The 18,923-nt window shown below is 36.2% G+C and overlaps 2 protein-coding genes across 3 annotated transcripts in view; one reads left to right on the forward strand and one right to left on the reverse strand.

Annotated features, from left to right (window-relative positions):
- LOC131396494 (basic proline-rich protein-like) overlaps positions 1-18,923 on the forward strand; it is a 53,410-nt gene that overhangs the window by 16,823 nt on the left and 17,664 nt on the right. Inside the window, exon 3 of one of the 2 annotated variants that reach the window (XM_058528737.1) lies at positions 11,050-11,422. The exons of the other annotated variant lie outside the window; for it this stretch is intronic. Coding sequence (XP_058384720.1) covers positions 11,050-11,055 — 6 coding nt within the window. The 3' untranslated portion in view covers positions 11,056-11,422. Of the gene's footprint in view, positions 1-11,049; positions 11,423-18,923 lie in introns of those variants that run through there. 2 annotated transcript variants of the gene reach the window in all.
- The window catches only part of LOC131396495 (short-chain dehydrogenase/reductase family 16C member 6-like), a 42,156-nt gene continuing 26,281 nt past the window's right edge, over positions 3,049-18,923 (reverse strand). The window contains exons 5-6 of the mRNA XM_058528738.1: positions 4,828-4,953; positions 3,049-3,175 (exon numbers count right to left, since the gene is read on the reverse strand). Coding sequence (XP_058384721.1) covers positions 3,049-3,175; positions 4,828-4,953 — 253 coding nt within the window. The remainder of the gene's footprint in view (positions 3,176-4,827; positions 4,954-18,923) is intronic.

Here is an 18,923-nt window from a genome sequence, read left to right on the forward strand (position 1 = left end):
TGTAATGCTCGGCCTTTGCTGTCTTAAAGTTCGTCATCATTTATTTTTGAACTCGTGCGTTGTAAGTTGAGTTGGATAGGACAATGGAGCGTGTGCATGAACACAGACAGTAAGCTGGGTGGCAGTGTGCACTTGGGGTTGTGGTCTAGCAGCTGCCCGTGCACACGGGGGACAGTGCACACAAAGCAGTTGGCTCTGCCTGCATGTGCCGGCGTGGGGCAGTTTTGGGTCCCACAGGGCCCCAAGAAGGCGGCTGGGCCTGGAACTGCCTGGATTGGTGGTGGTATCGGCGGCAGCAGCAGCGGAAGTGGAGTGGCAGTGGTTGCGGCCGCAGGAGAAGGAGGGGTTCCACATGGGGGCAATGCTAAGACCTGAGGTTGAAGGCAAGAGCCCACTGTCCCCGCAGCCTATCTCCAAGGCATTTGCACAAGTATTAACTCTCCTGTCTGAGCACCAGAACAAGAATTCCCAGTACTCAGCCTGTAAATTTTGTTAGTAAATCATTGCAAAATAAAAGTGCACACTTGGACATTGTAATAAAGTATATCAAAGAGTTATTAGAATCTTTCAAAGATTTAGAATTTCTGGTTGTTAAAACTGCTGTTACATTACATTGCAAAGTAAACATTCACGGGCCTAGAAATAGAAATTAAATTTAAGGATCATTGATTGGATGGAAAAAATGCTTTTCATTTGAAGTTTCGCGTGAACCAAGTATTAGTGAGAAAGATAATATAAAAATTAATTTTTTCCTTGTTATTGGAGATACAGTGACAATGCATAAACAGGCATTTTGAATTATGTACAAATCATGAAGTACATTTTGGTTCCTTGTATGATGTCTACAAGTTATAGGAAATGTCAGAGAAAACATTAAAATGCCACTGTATACTGCATTTAAAATTATAGACCTACATAGACCTACATGCGTCTGATTTGTATGAAGAGTTACATATTTTTAGAAAAATTGCTCCATGAGATTCATCAACTGTAAATATACTAGCATTTATGTTTTTAAAATAATTTATCAGAAATTTATCCTAATGTTGTCATAGTCCATAACATATTCTTAACAGCTCCAGTAACAATTGCATCAGCAGAAAGTTCCTTCTCAACATTGAAAATATTGTTAAAAATTATCTTCAATCTTTTATTTGTCTAGAGTGATAGGTGTCACTTTCAATTAATTATATTCATTGAAAATGAAGTTATTAAAAGTATAGCCTTTGATCTAATAAGTGAATTTGCAAATAAATCAGAAAAAGCTTATGACCAATCAAGTTATCATATTGATAAAGTATTATTTATTGTATTTTATAAAATGGTGAAACCAAAAATTTTATGTTTTTTTGTAATTTGTAAGTTTCGTTACCCATGTATCAGAAATCATCCCTATTATGTTTTATAAGTAATAAAATATTTTTAAAGGAAGAGCTTTATCTTGTACCTTTTTTTTTTTTTTTGGTGAGGAAGATTAGTCCTAAGCTAATATCCGTTGCCAATCTTCCTCTTTTTGCTGAGGAAGATTAGCCCTGAGCTAACGTCTGTGCCCATCTTCCTCTACTTTATATGTGGGATGCTGCCACAGCATGGACATTTGCCTCTTTCCAGTACTAGGGGGAACAGAGCTAGGAAGTCAACCTAAGAGAAAATTCTCTTGTGGAAAAGCAGAAGGTTTTTAGGCTGGACAATTGCAAATAAGACAGGCCCAACTTAGAAGTAGCAGTACCTTCTTGGCTGAGTGAAGTGAAAGCTAACAGGACAGGTCTTCTGATACCCAAGTGAGGGGTATGGACCAGTTTACTTAGAGATACATGACCCCTCAGAAACCACTGCTGGGTATCAACCCGGTTAGACAAAAATATGTTAATGCTCCTGAGGCATTAAAGAAAAGTTAAATCGTTCTTTGAATACTTGGTTGAAAAGAAGGCAGAGAGGTGTCAACATTTTCCAAAGTTTTTACTAACAAAACTGTTAAAAGATAACTCATTTCCTTAAAAATATTGCATTTTGGAATGTTTTATTCTTCTATTAGTTCAAAAGTTTTTCTCGAATTTGTTAATCTCAAGTTAAACTATGCTTTCTTTGCGTGACTATAGAAATAATGTGTCCCAAATAATGGGATAGATCTTATGTATTGAGTGCTCATGCTTTGGTTAACAAAATATATACTTTAATTTACTTGAAATTTCGTTTTTTGGTTTACTGTTACTCTCTAGCTCTTGAACCTGATGGAGGCAAAGCTAGACTGATGTTTAGTGATTACAGCTCAAGAGCCATTCCGAACCCAGAAGGTGTCGTTGTTGAGAATGTTTGCCAAATGGCTGGCATGTGTGGTGTGCATTCAAATGAGAATACACTTTTTTAAAGGGGAGAGTTTATATTGCGTATTCAAATACACCAATGTTAAGAACATTTTATTGACTTAATTATGAAAATAAGTTTCCTCTCAAACCAGTAGTATATAGAAGTCTAATGTGTACGTTTTTTTTCTTATGGAGGAAAGAAGTTAGGAATTGTTTGGCATATTCAGATGCAAACAAACATGATTAGTTACAGATTTATTTTATTGAATAAACAGATTCAATCCCACTAAAGAATTGATATTTCAAGAATTGATCATTCAACTCTAGTAGGAATTAATAGGCAACCCAAATAAGCCTTCATATTGTGAGATAACCATTATTTTTCTTAATTACAAAACTAATATGTTTCTTTAAATCTGATGTTGAAAAATTATCAACCCTAAAACACTGATTTACAAGGTCATTATTTATAATTACCCCTTTTCTAAAAGTATTACGTATTGTCTATTTAAAAATTAGGATCAATTGACATTAATATGTTTTTAGAAATACATTATATTCACTGAGTTCATTGGAATGGCTGTGATGTCCTTATTTGCCAAACTAAAAAATGACAGCAAAAAGTGCATATATAACTTGAATGCCAAGAAAAACGATCGGTGTGTAAATCAGGTTGGCACTTCTGAAAGCCTCAGGAATCCTTGGTCCTTCTAACACTTTATTACCACATTTGAGGCTTCACCTATAGATGTTTCCTCTCAGTTTCAGTCTGACCTTCGTCTGCTTTCTTTCTCCCTCTGAAGGAAGCCATGCAAGTGTCCACTCCAAGGTATTCAACAAGGGCAATCATCATGTCTGTAGACAGTATTCTAGAGAAAAGCAGGGAAAAAAATCACAATCCTTTAAGAGGAGTCAAAGAGACTTCTTTGCAAAGATTACTTTCGAATTACACGAAGTGTGAGTTGTCGTGATTCATGCTGTGTGTGTCACTACAGGAGAGGGATGAACAAAGAAATGCTGTGTCACACACACTGAGTGCCATCTAACATCCAGGGAGCTTTGAAAAATCCCAGTGCTCAGGCCACGATTTCTCCATATATTACACTCACTGAGTACTGTGGATAGACTGCACATCCTTATTTACTAGACTAACAAATGGCAGCAAAAACTAGAAAGAAAATCAGACTGATTAGAGCCGAGTTTCTCAGGCCAGGCACCGGCAGTTTTAGATGTGCCCCGGGTGATTCCAGTGTGTACCCGAGGTGGAGAACAGTTGCTTTAGTTCCTTGAAGCTAGAGGAACTTTCCCTTCAGCTTAGTTCTGCTTAGATCACCTTAGATCTAGGCTTACTTCTGCTTAGAACAGCTCAGGTCCACTCTTCTCAACCCAACTTAGCACATGTTTATTGCATGCACATTCTGGGTTAGGTGCTGTGTTAAGCCCAGAGCATGGAGCAGGAAAGAATTCAGAAAATGCGCCCTGTCCGCCTGGAACATGCAGTCTAGCCAGGAGGACAGATGTTAGACAAGCAACCATCGGCGCGATGAGTGCTACAAAAGGCAGGGACAGGTGTGACGGGATGGAACAGCGGGAACTTTGACCAAGCTCAGCAGTTAGGGCAGCTCTTGAGCAAGGATGAAGAGAGGGGGCCATCTTAGAGCCCCCGTGTCTAGACATGCTCAGTGAACGCGGGAATAAACCCAACGTGCCACACACATATGTTGAACAAGGTATAAATAGTGCAGAAAGTACTAGATTTGTTAATAACATAACTTTATAATAGTGAATCACTGGTTGTGTTCTCTACTCTGCTTATAACTTACAGCGGGGGAGGAATATATCCTGATGTAAGAGCTTAAGATCGGTAATCAGATTTGAAACTTTGGTTGGGAACTTTGTTCCAGCACGCATTAACTGTTTAACCGTACAAAAATCACTCACTCTCTTTAAGCCTCAGATTCCCTAAGTGTGATAAAATGCACGCAAAGCTGTGTCGCAGATCTGGCACATGTAGGCACTTAATGAGTGTTAGATGTTGTCCTCTATTCTCTCCAGACAAGACAGTGGGCCTGGGCCGAATGCATCCACGAATGCTCTGGAATTTATAACATCACCCTGCATGAAGTTGTAGGTGCTCTTTCACTAAATGAAATGAGGAATTTGCCAAATATCCTTAATATTTTTCTGGCAACACACTCAGGTTTTTTGTCCTTTGTTTTCAAGATAGAATTCCACATTAGTTGAACTAAAAGAATTCACCAAAAAAAAAAAAAATTGGATGCTATTTGTTTCTACTGAGGTAAATAATTTGTACTCTGTAAGGCCTAATAGTTGCTCAATTTTCTCAGTGTCTGCAGTAACCAACACACAGCTAGCAATAGTCTATAAATTGTCCTTGTGCTATTAAAGTTCTTTCTCTTATCATTTAAAAAAATATGAAGTTGCTTTCTGGCAAAAGAGATAGCAATGATGGGACAAATTGTTCACAAATAACCAAAATAATAGGTCATTGTTAACTTACTGTTTAAGGAGCAATGCAACATTTAAAAATTTGGGCATTATTAAGTAAACTTGTTCCTCTAAAATAGCATTTACAATTTTTTGGGCCACATACTCCGGCTCCAGGATAGGCAACAGAAGTGGATACCTGGAATAAAAATAAGAAAAAGTTATATTGTCAGAGTAGTCTTTTTTTTCTGTCATCATGAGCGCTAAGTATTAAATTTTAGATAGGGGGTTACAAAGTATAGTTGTAAATATTCAAACAAAATGTAAATATTAGGAACTACCTTGTGTTTTCTCTCATGACCAATATTGGGACCAGTGCTAATATATTTCATTCCCTAGAGTGAACCCCTGCCTTTACTGATTTTCTGCTATGTGATAGTCTGGACATATGGAAGGAATTGCTTTTAGATTTTTCAATATCGCTTCTTCCCTCTCCTTCACCCCAAACATCAAGTAACTATATACTATTAAGAAGCAAAATTGCAAAAATTGTCTTACCAAAAAAAAAAAAAAATCTCTTGAGCATGTGTAATGTGTCTTTATTTTAGGCAGACCATCGTTACAACATTAAGCAGAGTTATGTTTGTGAAATCAATTGGAGTTGAAATGAGAGAGTGTATAAATAAAGGTCCCATAAGGCATTACTTTGATATTTTATACTTTTATATTATGATTCTCTATTATTTGAACCATACCTCCTCAAAAAAATTCTGTTTATCTCAGCTGATTCTTGAAATCTGATTGATTTCCCATAATTAAATGTTGATAATTAGTTGTTATAGTTTATTCTGCTAAAAGTTCATTAGAACTATATCCTAAAGGGCTCCAACATTTATTAAAAGCCAGTTTTCGAAAGGAGACATACAGATGGCCAACATGTACATGAAAAGGTGCTCAACATCACTAATCATCAGGGAAATGCAGATCAAAACCACAGTGACATATCACCTCACACCTGTTAGAATGGCTAGCATCAAAAAGACAAGCAATAACTAGTGTTGGTGAGGGTGTGGGGAAAAGGAAACTTTTATGCACTGTTAATGAGAATGTAGAGTAATGCAGCCACTGTGGAAAACCATATGGAGGTTCCTCAAAAAATTAAAAATAGAACTATCCAGCAATCCACTTCTGGATATCCAAAGGAATCGAAATCAGGATCTCATAGAGATATCTGCACTCCCATGTTCATTGCAGTATTATTCACAATAGCTAAGATATGGAAAGAGCCTAACTGTCCATCAACAGATGAACAGATAAAGAAAATTGTGGTGTATGTATGTGTGTGTATATATATATGTATATATACACACTTACACAATGGAATATCATTCAGCTACAACAAAGAAGGAAATTCTGCCATTTGTGACAACTTGGATGAAGCTTGAGGGCATTATGTGAAGTGAAATAATCAGACAGAGAAAGACAAATACTGTATGATCTCACTTATATGTGGAATCTAAGAAAGCCAAACTCAGAGAAACAGAGAGTAGAGTGGTGGTTACCAGGGCCTGGGGAGTGAAGGAAATGGAGAGATGTTGATCAAAGGGTACAGACTTCCAGTTATAAAATTAAGAAGTTGTGGGGATCTAATGTACAGCATGCAATTACAGTTAATAATAATAATACTGTGTTATATACTTGAATGTTGCTAAGAGAGTAGATCTTAAATGTTCTTACCACAAAGAATAAATGGCAATGAATTGATGGGATGGAAGTGTTAGCTAATGCTATGGTAGTAATTGTTTTGCAGTAAATAAATGTATCAAATCAACACATTTGTACATCTTACACAATGCTGTATGTCAATTATATCTCAATAAAGCTGGAAAAAATATAATCTACACATCATTGTTTCTTTCATAGCCTACCATTTTAGCATTATTAATCTTTCTTTTTCTGGAGACTTTGTTTTTAGCTTTTGGCTTTTATGTGCATAAGGACTCCAAGTTTACAAAAGCCATCATTTAACCTCACTGCCTTCCTCGGCTATCATGCCGTCTCCTCTCAGCTGGTCACATTCATTCTATGATCTTGACAATCTAGCTTTTGTCCTCACCATTCTGGAGAGACTAATGTTAAGTTGTCAGAAAAGGTTTCTTAGCCAATGTAAAGGTCTCACTTCTGCTTTCATCATTTGAAACTCTTCCTCCTATTCACGGCTGTCCTCTCTAACCAGGAACACTTTTTTATCTGCTTTACTGACTTCTTAACTCCAGAGCTTTCTAACTGCCCTGGATTTTTTTTTTTTTTTGTGAGATCAGCCTTGTGCTAACATATGCCAATCCTCCTCTTTTTTTTTTTTTTGCTGAGGAAGACAGACCCTGGGGTAACATCCGTGACCATCTTCCTCCACTTTATATGGGACGCTGCCACAGCATGGCTTGACAAGCGGTGCGTTGGTGCGCGCCTGGGATCAGAACCGGCGAACCCCAGGCCGCCCCAGAGGAGCGCATGCACTTAACCGCTTGCGCCGCCGGGCCAGTCTCCCTAACTCTCCTGTTTGTATGTCTTTTGTAGATTCACTTCTTCCAAATTTTCTAGAAGTTTATTCCCAGTAATACTGCATTTTTCCTTTATGACCATTCCGTTAACTTATATGGATTTTTTATTTACAAATATTTATCATGAAGAATTTCAAAGAAACAAAAGTAGAAGAGTATAATGAACAGAGGTGTGCTGGTAAGTGGTTAACCATGGTTCCTCCAGAAAGAAAAAATGTATATATAGTTTTCAACCTCATCTGACTTCGCTCTCCACTTTGTTCACTCTACTCAGACACAGTGATCCTCTTTCAGGTTCTTAAGTATCCTCAGTTCTTTCTGATCCCAGGGGCTTTCTGCAGGACACCTAGATGCTCTTCCCATTTTCTCTTTACCAGGTTAGTTGCTACTTGTCTTTGGGGTCTCAGTTTCAATGTCACTGTCTCTGAGAGTCTATCACTGACTGCCCTACCCTATTCTAAATTACAGTCATGCACCACTTAATGACGGGGATACGTTCTGAGAAATGCATCATTAGGCAATTTCGTGGTTGTGTGAACATCAGAGAGTGTACTTACACAAACCTAGATGGCATAGCCTACTACACACCGAGGCTGTATGATAGTAATCTTATGGGACCACCATTGTCTATGCCGTCTGTTCTTGATCAAAATGTGGTTATGCAGCGCATGACTGTATATGCCCTTATTCTCTCTCATAACACCTTTTTTCTTTTATAGCGCTTAATCACATATTATTATCAATTCTTACTTATATTGTTATTTTAATGATAATGTTAGAAACAAAGCAGTGAAGCAAATAATTTTAAAGAGGGAACTTACCTTAACATAATAAAGGCCATATATGACAAGCCCACAGCTAATATCATATTCAACAGTGAAAAGCTGATAGCTTTTCCTCTAAGACCAGGAACAAGACAAGGATGCCCACTGTCACCATATTTATTTAATATAGCACTGGAAGTCCTAGTCAGAGCAATCAGGCAAGAAAAAGAAATAAAAGGCATCCAAATTGGAAAGGAAGAAGTAAAACTGTCTCTATTTATGGGTGACGTGGTATTGTATATATAAACACTAAAGTCTCCATCAAAAACTGTCTGAATTAATAAACAAATTCAGCAGAGTTGCAGGATACAAAATTAGTATACAAAAATCAGTTGTGTTTCTATACTTAATAATGATCTATCAGAAGAGAAATTAAGAAAACAATCCTATTTACAATTGCATCAAAAAGAATAAAATACCTAGGAATAAATGTAACCAAGGAGGTGAAAGATCTGTACACTGAAAACTATAAAACAATGATGAAAGAAATTGAAGACACAAATAAATGGAAAGGTATTCCATGCTCATGGATTAGAGGAGTTAACATTGTTAAAATGGTCATTCTACCAAAAGCCATCTACAGATTCAGTGCAATCCCTATCAAAATTGTGGTGGCATTTTTCACAGAAATAGAACAAATAATCCTAAAATTTGTATGGAACCACAAAAGACCTGGAATAGCCAAAGCAATCTTGAGAAAGAGGAACAAAGCTGAAGGCATCACACTTCCTGATTTCAAACTATATTACAATGCTGTAGTAATCAACATAGTATGGTATTGGCATAAAAACAGGCACACAGACAATGGAACAGAATAGAGAGACCAGAAATACACCCATGTGTATGTGGTCAATTAATTTACCACAAAGGAGCCAAGAACATACAGTGGAGAAAGAATGGTCTCTTCAACAAATGCTGTTGGGAAAACTGGACCAAGATCTTACACCATACACAAAAATTACCTCAAAATGGATCAAAGACTTGAACGTAAGACCTAAAACCATAAAACTCCCAGAAGAACACATAGACGTAAGCTCCTTGACATCAGTCTTGGCAATGGTTTTTTGGATTTGACACCAAAGGCAAAGAATAAAAGCAAAAAACAAAAACAAAAAACAAAAAACGTGTGTGAGACTACATCAAACTAAAAAGCTTCTGCACAGCAAAGGAAACCATGAACAGAATGAAAAAGTAACCTATGGGATGGATGGGAGAAAATATTTACAAATCATATATATCTGATAAGGGGTTAATATCTGAAATATATAAAGTACTCATAACTCAATAGCAAAAAAACAATCTGATTAAAAAATGGGCAGAGGAACTGAATAGACATTTTTTCAAAGAAGATATTCAAGTGGCCAACAAACACATGAAAAGGGGCTCAGCATCACTAATTAGGGAAATGCAAAGCAAAACCACAATGAGATGTCTCTTCACACCTGTTGGAATATCTATTATCAAAAAGACAAGAGATGACAAGTGTTGGTGAGGATGTGGTGAAAAGGGCATTCTTGTGCATTGTTGGCGGGAATGTAAATTTGTGCAGCCACGTGCAATGGAATGTTATTCAGCCGTAAAAAGAAGGAAATCTTGCCATTTGCAACAACATGGTGGACCTTTAGGGCATTATGCTAAATGAAATAAGTCAGACAGAGAAGGAGAAATAGTGTATGATCTCACTCATATGTGAAATCTAAAAAAACCAAACTCATAGAAACAGAGAACAGATTGGGGTTGCCAGAAGTGGGGTTGGGGACAGGAGAACTGGGTGAAGGTGGTCAAATGTACAAACTTTCAGTTGTAAGATAAGTTCTGGGGATGCAATGTATGGCATGGTGGCTACAGTTAACAATATAGTATTGTATATTTGCAAGTTGCTAAAAGAGTAGTTCTTAAATGTTCTCATCACAAGAAAAGAAAATTGAAACTATGTGAGGTGAGGGATGTTCACTAACCTTATTGTGGTAATCATTTTGCAATATAAACTGTACACCTTAAAATAATATATGTCAACTATATCTCAGTAAAACTGGGGGAAAAAGCAATATTGCAATGATCACCTCTGTAGATAAGTCTCAGTTCACATCCGCAATTATTTCCTTGGGATAAAATCTTAACTGTAATGTTGTTGGGCCAAAAGATAGGCAATTTCTAAGGCCAAGTCTCTTCCAAAAATGAGGAACACTTTACATTCTCATTATTTACGAATGTGGAAATTTTCCTTATACTCTGGGCAAACTATATATTACTGTTTTAAAAACTTTTGCCAGTATGCTTGGTAAAACTTTCTATTTTTATATTAAAGTCTCTTTACTCATTTAGGTACAGATTTCTTGTGTGCTTATTAGCTTTTATAATTCTGTGGTAAATTGCCTCTTCCTATCCCTCCTTTCTCTTTGTATACTAAGGTTGATAATTCTGTTATATATATTGAAAGCATTGTCTCCCAATTTGTTATTTGCCTTTTATTTTTACATATTATATATTTAGCATAGTATTTAAGCACAGATTCTCTATTCAGATTGCCTGGGTGCAAATCTAGAATCCAGCTCTTTTGGCTATGCGGCCTTGAGTGAGTTACCAAATAAGTCCATACCTCAGTTCACTCACCTACAAAATGGAAGAAATAGTAGTATGTACTTTATATGGCTGTGAGAATTAAATGGGATGACACTTGAAAAGCGCTGAGCACAATCTCTGGAAAGTCGTAAATACTCAAAAACTATGAGAAAAGCATTGTCATTAGCTATATTTATGTTACTGGTTAGTCAGGAGGGTGCAAAATGGGACGGAAACTTCACCTTCTGGCCTACTTGGGCTTACGTTGAGGTTGGAGATCACGGGTGGGTGGGAGAACGGGTGTGTATTCCCAGACAGTTCAGAAAGCTGTGTTTGTATCCTTCTTAGCCTTGAGTCGGTGCTGAAGACAAACTTGGCACGTGTTACTACAAAAGGCCATGATGGAGAAGAGTTCAGACAGGCTGTGAGGCAAGGACCTGGACAAGCAGATGAATCTCCAAGTCCTTTGACTTCCGTGCTGCCACGTGTTGAGGCTTAATCACTCTGCATGTTTTATGATGAAAGATATTGACGCTGGGTGGAGAGGCAGTTGGCCAAGATTTGGAAATTATTGCGACAGTTAAAAGAGGAAAATGGATTAGCAATAACACAATAAATGGTCTAAACAGTTGGCCTGGCCAGTCAGAGACATTGATGCAGAGATGTCAAGTCAAAGGCACACCAATTCTGTAAATGAGGGAATTAGCACAACTCAGACTGAAAAAAAATGTACGTATATACTTACATTATGAATGTATATACATATACATTATGTGTATATATATAAATTTATTATAAATTTTACTTATATAAAGAATGTATAATATATGATTTACAAATAATAATAAAATATTGTGAATTCCATACACAATCAACCTTCTGTATATGCAGGTTTCACATCTGCAGATTCAACCAACCACAGAAGGAAGGGCCTACGATGGTTTTGTCTGTACTGAACATGTACAGGCTTTTTTTCTTGTCATTATTCCCTAAACAATATAGTATAACAACTATTTACATATTATTTACATTGTCCTAGGTATTCTAAGTGATCTAGAGATGATGTAAAGTATATGGAGAATGTGCGTAGGTTATATGCAAATACCACGCCATTTTATATAAGGCATTTGAGCATCCATGGATTTTGGTATCCACAGGGATCCTGGAACCAATCCCCCCTGTGGATACCAAGGGAGAGCTGTGGTCAATTGCTTCTCATAGAATGCTTTTGTTGATTTTTTGCTGCGTTATTGCATCACATACAATATTTCACTGTATGGATATGCCACATGTTGGTTATTCATTCATTATGTTATGGACATTTAGATTGCTTCCACTTTTTAGCTGTTATGAATAATGCTGTATGCACATTTTTATATAAGTTTTTGTAGGGATGTATGTTTTCATTTCTCTTGGATATAGATCTAGGAATGGAAATATGGTAACTCTGTATTTTTGAAGAACGGTCAAACTGTTTCCCAAAGTAGCTGCACCGTTTTACACTCCCACCAGCAATGCATGAGGGTTCCACTTTCTCCACATCCTCACCAACACTCATCATCTGTCTGTTTGAGTATCGCCATCCTAGTGGATGTGAAGTGGTTTTTCATTGTGGCTTTGATTTGCATTTCTCTAATGACTAATGATATTGAACATCTTTTTATGTGTATATTGACCATTTGTGTATCTTCTTTGGAGAAATGTCTACTAAGATCTTTTGCCAATTTTTAAATTGGGTTATTTGTCTTTTTCTGTTGTTGAGCTGTGAAGACTTCTTTATATGTTCTGGATACGAGCCCCTTTTCAGCCACGATTTACAAAAATTTTCTATCACTCTGTGAATTGTATTTTCACTTTCTTGATGTCCTTTGAAGCACAAATTTTTTAATTTTGATGAAGTCCAATTCATTTAACTTCTGTTATTGTTGCTTGTATTTTGGTGTCATAGCTAATAAACCATTGGCTAATCCAAGGTCACAAAGATTTATACCATTTCTTCTAAGAATTTTATGGTTTTTATGTCTTACATGTAGGACTTGGATCCATTTTGAGTTAATTTTTGTATATGGGGACCAACTTCATTCTTTTTCATATGGCTGTCCAGTTGTCCCAGCACCATTTGTTGAAAAGACTATCATTTCCTCATTGAATTGTCTTGGCATCTCTGTTGAAAATCAATTGAGCATAATCATAAGGGTTTATTTCTGGACTCTCAATGCTATTCCATTGACCTATATGTCTATCCTTAGGCCAGTATCACACCGTCTTGATTAGTGTAGCTTTGTAGTAAGTTTGATATTGGGAAGTATGATTCACTCCAACTTTATTTTTCTTTTTCAAGATAGATTTGGCTTTCTAGGTCCTTTGCATTTACATATAAATTTTAGAATCAGCTCGTCAATTCCTGCAAAAGTGGCAGCTGGGATTCTGATAGGAATTCCACTGAATCTGTAGATCAATTTGGAGAGTATTGGCATTTTAACAACAGTAAGTTTTCTAATCTATGAACATGGAATGTCTTTCCATTTGTTTAAATCTTCTTTAATCTCTTTGAAAGATGCTTTGTAACTTTCAGAGTATGTTTTGTACTTCTCTTGTTAAATTTATTACTAAGTATTTTATTATTTTTGATGCTATTGTAAATGGAATTGTTTTATTAATTTCATTTTGGTTATATAAATTATTTCTAAATATAATAAATACTAACCTAAATGTTTTTCAAGGTCACATGATCTGAGATAATCTTTGATAAAAGATAATTTGAGTTTGTTGGTTTAATAAGAACAGGCATGTCTTCAGAGTTATCAATATTGAATGTAATGCACACATAAAACTTCTACCTGGGTTTACTGGCCGGATATGCTCCTGCTGTTTCTGTTTTGGAATTTGTTGGCAGGGGCAATGACTTGGGATGATGGTTAAATATTTAATGTCTAATGTAAACATAATTGTTAAAACAAGTGTTTAAATAAATCTAAATAAGATAAAAGTTTATACTATGTTAAACTAAATAATAGATATTCATTAAATATCTAAATCATTTCCGGATAGAATGGTATACAGAGACATTAATTGCTAAACATGAGTTTATCATTTTGGCTTTCTAATTTTTTTTACAGAGAGACAAAGAATATTTGGGTTATCAATAGATATGTTTTGTGTCACATTGAAAAAGTTTGCTGTAAAGAGAAATATGTTTTCAGAAATTATGAAATGTGTTTATGGGTTTGCTAATCTATATCATAGACAGTTTGTAATTGCCTGCTTCCTGGTTTTCACTGGAAAGCAAAGATTAGAAATAGTTAAAGAAAAAAACGAAGTTGGAATAAGAGCTGAAAATACAAAATGACCCAAAGAGAAAAAGTCAGAATGCTTAGAGTAATAAATGTAACTTAACTCTATGCAAACTGGGTGCGTTGATGCTGAGAGAATACAGGCAGAGCAGTAGGCGCCCCTATGAAAGATGAGAAGCAATGGATTCTCATGGGAAACAAAAAGACAGGACAAAACCTAAGTAGAAATAGAAAGTTGTAGTAGGTTTGTGAAAAAGGAATCTTTTAAAAATAAATTTTGATGTATGGTCAAGCTGGCTAAGATTAAAATGAATTTATTTGAAAATGAATTTTAATATAAAAGTACCCTGGTACAAAATTAGAATTTGGTTTTTCTCTCTATTAAAGGACAAAGTCTTCTCAGATTATTGGTCTGCTCTTAATAAGAAATTGTAAACCAAGTTTCTTTACCTTTAATGTAATCTGCCTAGGAAACAGAGATTCTGTGCTTGTCTTTATCAATTCTTTGCTTACTTAGAAAAGCTGAATTTTGCTCAGAACTGTGTAACTTTCTGAGTTTGCCTTTAAAATCTCTTTGTCACTTTGGTTCATGGATAATTAAGTATTGTTTCATAATGATCTGTGATTCCATTTAGGCAATTGTTATGAAACTTCTTTGATATTTTCGACAAACTTCCCAAAATCGGATTCTAAATGAAGTCTTTTTTGACCTCTAGCTAACTTTGGGATTTTTCAGAGGATCCCTGAAACACCCAAAAGGTTTGTTCTCTCTCCTTATAAAAAGAGGGATACTAAACTCACTAGGCTTATCTGATATATTAAATTACATGGAAAGCGTTGTTGAATAAGAAATAACATTAAGCCTTCTTTATATTATGTCTTTATAAATATATGTTATAAGAATTTCCAGAAATTATGTGAAATTCTTGGAAATCTAATGTGTTCTGATATAAAATATTGTCTGTCATCAAAATAGAGGCTCACACTAAATATCAGGAAAGTGCCTTAGCTGACCTTCATGTGAAGGTGGCAACGACAGAATCTATAAAGTTTAGGACACATGTGGATGAAGTCCACTGTGCCTCTGCAAAAAAAAAGAAAAAAATTGACCCCTCTTTGCTGGACTTTTGCCATCCCAATGTCCTTGTAACATGGCAACGGTCTGCTCCTGGATCAGAGAAATTAAGATGGGTAAACAATGGCTGTAAATTAAACAAACAGTCGGAGATATGGGAAACCCAAGATGGCCACTTGGCTCTTCCCAGCTCCCTGGCAAACCCCATTTTTTGGTTTTACATTCCTTCACCCACCATACTGCATTAAGAAAAACTATTTCTGTCCCCAGAGGCCTCAGAAGTCCTCCCTCTGGATCCTTTGAGCACCTGCAGCTGGATTTTATTCAACTGTTACTTAGCATGGGTTATCATTATGTTCTCATTGTATATATGTTTTCCAGATAAATTAAAGCCCTCCCTTGCTGCAAGGCTGATGGCAAAGAAACTTAGAAAATGCATTTCCTACTTGAGGTATACCTTCCACAGTCTCCAGTGATAGAGGCATCCACTGCACTGGGCAAATCATACAAACCTTAACAAAAACCTTTCACACTTCTTGGAATTATCACTGTTCCTATCACCCTCAATCATCAGGCAAAGTCGAGAAAACTAACAGAAAAACTGGATTCAAGTGGAAGAAATGTTAAATTACAAAGGACTACATGAACTGAGGAAGACTCTTTAATGTTTTGTTTTTCCAGATTTAAAGAAATCTTTTCTCTTAAGCTATCAGCAATTTGTAAGATATACCTTTGTGAACAAAGATGAAACATTTACTTTTTCTCCTTCCCTGATCTCTCCAGAATTCAGAAACTCTCCATGAGTATTCTTATGTTAACTTATATAAATAATCAAGCCAAGTTTTTAATATAAACAAATTAGTTTTACTGTGATTATTTTTGCTAAAAAAAATCGAAGGTAATTGTGGAGCGAAGAATTATGTTTGCACCTTTGTAGATTCTAGTCCTGTTGATTGTCTTTGAGGTTTTGTTATATATCTGTGGACTGGACTCCCCTGGCCTAGGGTATTACTTTTGGTCTCACTGATTGTCTGCAGTATCTTCTTTGGAAAACATGAACTGACTCCACATGGGCAGATCAGTGTCTGTGGTATATACAACCTTCTGCTGATCCCTTGTTGTCTTATGCTAGTATGACCAGCTACTATAAGTCTCTAATGTCTTATGCTCAAGCCTGTCATCAACAGGTTAAAGAAGCGTTCCTGGATTCCAATTTAAAGGATCCCCTTGGTTGCAGTCTAAAGCCTGATGACTGAGTATTCTGGAAGCATCATCAGAGGAAGACAGCCCTCAAGCCCCATTGGCAAGGACCTTACCAAGTGCTCCTAACCACTGACACTGCTACAGAACTAGAAGGCATTGCATACTATGTTCCCCCTTTTGGGTATACCTTTGTATGTGATTACTATGGGGAACCATGGGCTTACGAATGTCTAGACAGCTGGCGTATGACAGGAGAATGCTTTTTAGATATCATAATATTCCATTTCAAGTTCTTGTTAAAGGAAAAAACCCAACTGCAATCTCATAGGTCTAGGCAAAACTTGGAGACGTCTTTTTACACCCCATGTACTCTCCATTGATTACCATCGCCAAAGGCTTTGTCCCTTGGATTGATATTGTCCACAATGACTGTTGGTAAAAATTTTATCCCTAACCATAGTTAAACTGGCAAATTCTATTGCTTGAACCTTGGCTCGACAACAACGATCCCTGGGTTCCCTAAGGAGGATTGTATTAGATAATTGAAGGGCTCCTGACATCCTAACTGCTCAAGGAGGGGGTACTTGGCACTCTTGCGTGAAGACTGTTGCTTCTATATAAATGAATCTGGTCATATAAAACAAGAGCGAACAGTCATAAAAGATAATATAAATCTCCTCAGTGATACAGGTCATACTACTGGCCTCCTAGACCTGTTTGACTGGTTGGTTACCCTCTGGGCTTGGAGCTATTTTGAGATCTGGGTTCCAAGCCTTACTAATGATCATTGTTCTGGCTTGTTCAATCTTTGCCATCTTTAAACTGCGAATGATTTGCGTTTCATGATGATGCACGTCTGTCTTGACTGCTAGAATAATGATTGCTCACCGAGTTGAGGTGATCGACCAATCTTACAACTCCAAACAAACAAAGGACTTGACACTTTTTCCAGATAGAGACTATACCTAAGATTCTTTTCCTGATTGCCTCCTTATTGCTCAGATGTGGCCAAAGCCTCTGACTACATTATTTCTACGGATGATTGAGCACCTTGCTTTCCCCCCTACGAGGGACATGCCTTTCTGGGAATGAGCCTTCCTGGCAATGAGGAAAATATCAATATATCAAATGGTTGATCTGTGATGCTTTCTGCCGAAAGACCTTGATCAAAAAGGAAAACGTGGACAGCAATGACAAAATGGAGTAACATATGTCAAGGTTTCTAAAGTGGAGCTGGGAGGCCATTAAAGAACTGGGGCCTATGCACATCTCTATCCAAATGGAATGTAACTTTCAAGCTGTGCTTCACTGCTGTCACCTTGACCTCCTTTCAAGAAATTTGCTTACTCCCATAGATAAGAACTTTTTGCCTTAGAGATGGCCTTAGCAACCAATCACATATAGCCAGGAAGTAACAGTTGTTGCTGGCGCCAATTACAAATCTTGCAAAAAACTTGTGTAATTTATCTCTTTTTGCCTTTATAAACCTTTGCCTCCTTTGTCTTCCTCAGAGCACATTTTGAGTTTCTATCTGAATCTGTGTCCCCCGAATTTCAATTCCAATTGCCTAAATAAATATCTGCTATTCAAATTGTAGTAGATTTTCTTTCTCAGTCAACATCAGGTTGTAGAAATTCCCTTCTATTTCTAGTTTCTTGAGTGTTTGTATCATGAAAGAGTGTTAGATTCTGTCATATGCTTTTTCTGTGTCTATTGAGATGATCATGTGGCATTTGTCGCTTATTCTATTGATATGATGTGTTACATTGAATTATTTTCCCATGTTAACCCAACCTTGCATTCTCAGGATAAATTCCACTTGGTCATGGTGTATTGTCATTATTATATATTGCTGGATTTGGTTTGCTAGTATTTTATTGAGGATTTTTGTATTTATGTTTATAAGGTGTATTGATCTTTAGTTTTATTTTCTTGTGATGTCTTTGTCTAGTTTTGGTATCAGGATAATAGTATTATAGAGTGAGTTGGGAAGTTTTCAGTCCTCTTCTGTTTTTTTGAAGAATTTTTAAAAGATTGGTATTAATTAATTCTTCTTTAAAAGTTTGATACAATTCACCAGTGAAGCCATCTAGACCTGGGCTTTTCCTTGTGGGAAGTCTTTTAGATTACTAATTCCATGTCTTATTTAAGTATATTCAGTTATCTTATTTCTTCTTGAGTCGGGTTTGTTAGTTTGTGTCTCTTTAGGAATTTGTCTATTTCATCTAAACTATCTAATTTGTTGGTATGTGGTTGTTCATAGTATTTCTTGGTGATCTTTTTTCTCTCTGTCAGTAGTGATGCCCCTTCTTTTATTCCTGATTTTAATGCTTTGAGTCTTCTCTCTTTTTTTCTTAGTTGATTAGTCTAGTTCAAGTTATATCAATTTTATTGATCTTTTCAAAGAACAAACTTTTGTTTTCATTGATTTTTCTCTAGTTTCCTATTCTCTATTTCATTTATTTCTGCTACAATTTTGATTATTTCTGCTTGCTTTGGATTTAATGTGCTCTTATTTTTTTATAGTTTCTTAAGGTGGAAGATTAGTTATTCATTTAAGATCTTTCTTCTTTTTTAATGTAGTCATTTACAGTTATAAATTTCCCTGTAAGCACTGCTTTACCTACATCCCATAAGTTTTGTATCTTGTA

Source organism: Diceros bicornis, chromosome 33 (genome assembly GCF_020826845.1).
Source record: "Diceros bicornis minor isolate mBicDic1 chromosome 33, mDicBic1.mat.cur, whole genome shotgun sequence".
NCBI classification, from domain to species: Eukaryota; Metazoa; Chordata; class Mammalia; order Perissodactyla; family Rhinocerotidae; genus Diceros; species Diceros bicornis.